Source organism: Echinops telfairi, unplaced genomic scaffold, assembly GCF_000313985.2.
Source record: "Echinops telfairi isolate 266 unplaced genomic scaffold, ASM31398v2 ScPeMD7_7468;HRSCAF=8506_0, whole genome shotgun sequence".
Lineage (NCBI taxonomy): Eukaryota > Metazoa > Chordata > Mammalia > Afrosoricida > Tenrecidae > Echinops > Echinops telfairi.
In genome coordinates this window covers 52860877-52866638 of record NW_022111369.1, presented here as the reverse complement: position 1 = coordinate 52866638, position 5762 = coordinate 52860877, and the positions used below count along the sequence as shown (strand labels likewise).

Genomic DNA, 5762 nt, shown 5'->3' with positions numbered 1-5762 from the left:
CGGATCCCCCGGCCTGCGACCCACCTGCTGCCCGACCGCGCGTCAATCCTCGGGCTGCGATGGTGAGCCCCTGGGGAAGCTGTGCGTTCCGGCGGCCTGGGGGACTTTGCAGGCCGCGGGCGGACGGGGCACCCCGGGGTGGGGGAGGACGGCGGGGGCGACCCTGGGGGGGAGCGCCCCACGGAGCGGCCGCACACCGGGCACTGGCCACGCGGCCTTGCTGGACGCGCACGCCTGCCGTCGGCTGCACCAGGTCTTTCGGTGCTTCGCGTGTTGTTTCCATGGGTTGCACCCTGAGGGGGAAGGGAGGACGGAAGTAACGTGATTTGGGGGCGCAGCAGTGAAATTGTTTTCTTTACAACGTTGCCCTGCCAGCTCGGTGTGAGCCCTGCCTGGAGTTGTTATTTCAACCCTGGGCCGTGAAGGAAAAGAGTGTAGCAAACTTCCCTTTGCTGTGAATAAGTTGTCTCCCGTCTCCAACTTCCATCACTACCCGCTCTGGGAGACACTCATCACTTAGCGAGTTTGAGACCAGGGCATGGAGGGGATGTTTTCTTTTGTTGGATAGGTTCGGAGAAGTTTCGGGATAACACGATTTACCAGGGGGAAAAAGTCCTGCGGCTAGCAACATAGGTAATAGTTTGACAGCTGTCATCGCTTATCACCTGACTTTTTAGAATACTGTAACCGCAAGCAAAAAGGAAACACACAACACTGCCCAATTCCGTATGAAGAAGCGTTTCGATAGCAGGTGAATTCGTTTCACAGCATGCAAAACAGACATTCATGGTGGTATGTAAATAGGTACATGCATTTGTGTGAACTATTTAAAGGACAAGTGCAGATACTTTATTAAGCCAGCAGATGTGTAATACCGAGTCACAGTTTTGTCACTCATTCTGCAGCATATTTCTCAGAATGCCACCAATGGGGCAGGGTATGGTGCCATATTGGGGATCTTGCGGCTTTTTTTTCTTCTTAAATCAAAGAAGGATAAAATAATGATCATAGCCATCCTGTGTCAAGTATTTGCTTCAGCCCAATATGGAAACTGTTTTACATGCCATTTTTCATTCAAACCTATCAGTAGTGTAGTTTTGCAAATGGCAAAAGCTTGGAGAGTTTAAAAACTTTGTTATACGACTAGTACATGGTTGAATTAAAATGAGAACTGAGTTTTTAAAGCCACTACATAATCCCGCCTCTCCAGGATGACCAATGATCATGATTATGCCTTAGAGTACAAGCACCATGGGAGTGTGGAAAGTTGGTAAGATTTGGAGTCTTGTTCTGCCGGTTAATGCTGTCAGGAAAAATAAGTAGCTTACCTTTAACCTTGTTAAGTGTCCTATTTCCTTTCCTCCATAAAGGGGATAAAAAGCCCTGGTTGTCCTGTGAGATAAGCTCACCAGCCACTTCTTGGGAGCAGATGAGGGAGTCTGCTCCTGAAGCTATTTACCGTCTCAGAAACCCTATACCGGGTGCCTGTGAGTCAGAATAGACCCCATGGAAGGGGCTATAAAGGGTCATGGAAGTATGGAAGGGGATAGGGCAGGAAAATGTGATAATAGCTTCCTCATGTACTCGTCTTGGGATCAAACAAGGTAATACTTGTTAAATTTCCATTCCAATGCCTGGAATGTGCTCGGCATTAATTAGAAAACTACCAGTGATCTATTTTTCTTTGTAGAAAGCGACCTAGTATTTAAAGGGATGGCCTGATATTGCCAGTCACAGTGAACCACAACTTATATACAAGGCTAGGCCAGGGTGTCAGTTCAGACAGGCCTGGGTTTAAACAAAACGCCTTCAAACATGTCTCTGTGACCAGTGGACAGCGCAAACAAGTTCTCTCAGTACATCTTGGACACACTAGGATGCCTTTAAACAAAGAATTCCATTCAAAACAGTGGCTGCTAAGGGGATCTACTGGGCCACCTCAGTTCAAGGTGGAGAGGCCAGAAAGGTTATGGCAGCTGTTTTTTGAGACTTCTAAAGGGTAATCTCAAAGGACACTGGACAATCAGGGAAAATGAAGAAGTTTTAAGAAAAGGAAACACTGCATTGGCGAGAAAAAGGCCAGGAGATTTTTCCCCCATCACAATCATATACTTACCGCTCATTCTTTGAGTGGAGTAAGGCTTGCGTCAGGCGCATTTCAATGGGAAGCCTCACTCCTACCTCACATCCCTGAATCTTGCCCCTTCAGACTTCTTTTTGTTCCCCAAACTCAACACTGCAAAGAAACATGATCTGTCCCTTGACGATGCCCAAGGCGTGATATAAATAGAAGAGAGCGGACTTCATTCTTCATGGAAGGTTAGAGAGATGGAAACATGACCTTTAGAAGTATAGCGTTAGATGGAGGATATGTTGAGAAACAGTAACCTCACATTTAATATTTTTGTTTAATAGAAATTTCTGATTTTGGAGGAATACTTTTTGCCTTACTTTCATATAAGCCAACTGTTGGTAATTCAAATACTTTAAATTTTGGTTCTTTTCTATTTGTTTAGCACTTCTGCTCACAGTGCAGATGAAAAATGAAATCTGACTTTATAAGGAAATAGATTGATCAGTTTTTCAGTCTGTTAATGGGAAAAGGTTCTATAGAGTAGATGCAATTTTGGCTTATGTTAGTATTTAGCAAAATCCTAGACTGGTGTTCCATTTTATATACACCCGCTGAGCAATTGTGTGCTAGGTCTTTTATTGTGAGCTGAAGTAGAGCCGGCTCCTGATTCATGGCAACCCCCTCCCTGCCTGGTGGAACAAAATGCTGCTTGTCCTAAACCTTGCCCATGGCTTAAGACCTTGTGGATGGACCTGAGATGTAGTCCATTAATAAAGGCCTTAGAGCTGTAATTCCTTATGTGATGTCTTATAATTCTGGACTCTCTATCTGTGGTTACAATCCCATTTTTGAGACTGTTCTCTCCTATACAAATGGATAGAATTCTCACTGCCGATCCATAGCAACCCTATAAGACAGGGTAGAACTGCCCCTGTGTGTTTCTTGCTTTCTTTCTTTTTACAAATAATTTTATTGGGGCTCTTATAGTTCTTATAACAATCCATACATCAGTTGTATCAAGCACATTGGTACATATGTTGCCATCATCATTTTCAAAACATTTTGTTTCTACTTGAACCCTTGGTATCAGCTCCTCTTTTTCGCCCTCCCTTCCCTGCTTCCATCCTCATGAACCCTTGATAAATTATAAATTATTATTTTCATATCTTATCCTGCCTGCTGTGTCCTTTCACCCATGTTTCTGTTGTTTGTCCTCCTTGTGGGGGTGGGTTGGGGTTATATGTTGATCATTGTGATTGGTTCCCCTCATAGTATCGCTATTCCCGTTATTGTTCCTGAGGGGTTTATCTGTCCTGAATCCATGTGACAAGAGCTCTAATCTGTACCAGTGCACATGCTCTGGTCTAGCTGGATTTGTAAGGTAGAACTGGGGTCATGACCATGGGGGGCAGGAAGGACTAAAGAACTAGAGGAATGTTTTATGTTTTGTCAGTGCTATAGTGCACCCTGGCTGGCTTGTCCCTTCCTTGTGACCTTTCTGTGAGGGGATGTCCTGTTGTCTACAGATGGGCTTTGGGTCTCTACTCCAACCCCTCATTTGCATCGATAAGATTGTTTTGGGTCTTCTGATACCTGATCTCATCGACACCTCATGATCACATAGGCTGGTGTGCTTCTTCCATGTGGGCTTTGTTGCTTCCCTGCTAGATGGCTGCTTGTTTAACTTCAAGCCTTTAAAACTCCAGACACGATATCTTCTAATAGCCAGGCACCCTCAGTGTTCTTCACCACATTTGCTTATACACCCATTTTGACTTCAGTGATGGTGTTGGGAAGGTGAGCATCACAGAATGCCAGGTTATTAGAACAGTGTTCTTGCATTGAGGGAGGCCCAATGTCCATATTAATATAGACTTACTATATATGAGAGTAGAAAGTCTCATCTTTCTCCCTAGGAGTTAGTCCCTGATCTTGTTTTTGCTGATGGTATTGAGTCTGTCCATTGTCTCTTGCCGAATATGCTATTTGATTCCTATGTATTCCACGTGGGTAGGGCTGCATCTATAATCACTGTTATGTCTTATGCTGAAAAAATATTTTCACTGTATTATAATTCTGGACTCTGCCTGTGGCTATAATTCCATTGTTGAGAGTGTTCTCTGCTGTACTAATGGATAGAATTCTTAATCACTCACTGTTAGGGAGTCAGTGACGACTCATAGCAACCCTATAAGACAGGGTAGCACTGCCCCTGTGGGTTTCGTTTGCCACTTTTAAAATGGATTATTTATCTTTTCATTGTTGAGCTGTAAGAGTTCTTTATACATTCTAGGTAAGAGTTCTTTACATATTCACATATGATTGCAACATGATTCTTTCATTCTGTGAATGATCTTCTCTTTTTGATGGCATCCTTTGAAACAAGAAAGTTTTAAATTTCGTTGAGGTCCGATAGACCTTTCTTTTTGTTCCTCGGGAGCCCCAGTGGCGTAGCGGGCTGGCTGCACACTGGGCTGCTATGAGCGGCTGGGTTCTTGAGAGATGCCCGCCAGTGACATCTACATCAACAAAGTGGTCGTACAGGTGTAGACACAAGTCTGCTCTGGTTCAAGCCTGAGGGTCAGCTGATACAGGGCCTGGAGATGCCTCCTTAATGACGTGGACGGAGTCAAATTTTCGGGACCTTGATTTGCTGTTGTGATTGACTCCAAAAATAGGAAACAGCTGTAAACATCTATTACTAGTCAGAAGGTGGAATGTGCAAACTATGAATCAAGGACAGTTGGAAGTCATCAAATTTTGAAAATGTATACTTGTATAGTGTATAAAGCCACTATCTTTGTATATTGGACTCATTTCCTAGAACCTTGCTGAACTCATTTAATAATTCCAGTAATTTAGTCACGATTTTTTGGTAGGTCTCAGTTTTTTTCCTTCACTGAGTAGACATCTCAGGTAATTTCTTTTTAAAAATTTATTTTATTTTATTTTTTTTCAGGTAATTTCTAAGCTTACCTTTGCTTTCGAAATATTATGACCTTAATGTAATTTTAAATACTTTAAAATATTTCATAACTTTTCTGTGTTATCACTAGTTACTTTATTGTGTATTTTAATCAGATACCGAGCTTTGCAAGTTAATGATTTTCAAGATAAAATACTTTTACATTTTGGATCCATTTCTGAAGTATGTAGATGATAATCAATTTCTGCTTGATATTTGGTGGACTATTTAGAAATACTAAATGGAAGTATTTTTATTTCTCTATTATTCTCAAAATAGAAAAGAAAGCCAAACCAGAACATTTGGGCAACCACCGTGGGAGCGGAGTCCTGCAGTCCTTATTTTGCATAATGTCCTTTACTCTGTAAAGATAGAGGAACACAGTGATATTTGTTTCTCTTCATATTTTTTTTTAACTTTAAAAGAAAATCATTTTATTAGGAGCTCATACAATTCTTATAACAATCTATACATACATCAATTGTGTAAAGCACATTTGTACATTCATTGTCCTCATCAACCTTAAAACATTTGCTTTCCACTTAAGCCCCTGGCATCAGCTCCTCATATCTTCCCCTCCCTCCCTCCCTCATGAACCCTTGATAATTTATAAATTATTATTTTGTCATAACTTGCACTGTCCGGTGTCTCCCTTCACCTACTTTTCTGTTGTCCATCCCCCAGGGAGGAGGTTATATGTAGATCCTTATAATTGGTTCTCCC

The 5762-nt window shown here is 42.3% G+C and overlaps 1 protein-coding gene across 1 annotated transcript in view; it reads left to right on the top strand.

Annotated features, from left to right (window-relative positions):
* Positions 1–9: 9 nt before the first annotated feature.
* RFC1 (replication factor C subunit 1) overlaps positions 10–5762 on the top strand; it is an 80241-nt gene continuing 74488 nt past the window's right edge. Inside the window, exon 1 of the mRNA XM_045284108.1 lies at positions 10–62. Within this exon, the coding sequence (XP_045140043.1) occupies positions 60–62 (3 nt within the window). The 5' untranslated portion in view covers positions 10–59. The remainder of the gene's footprint in view (positions 63–5762) is intronic.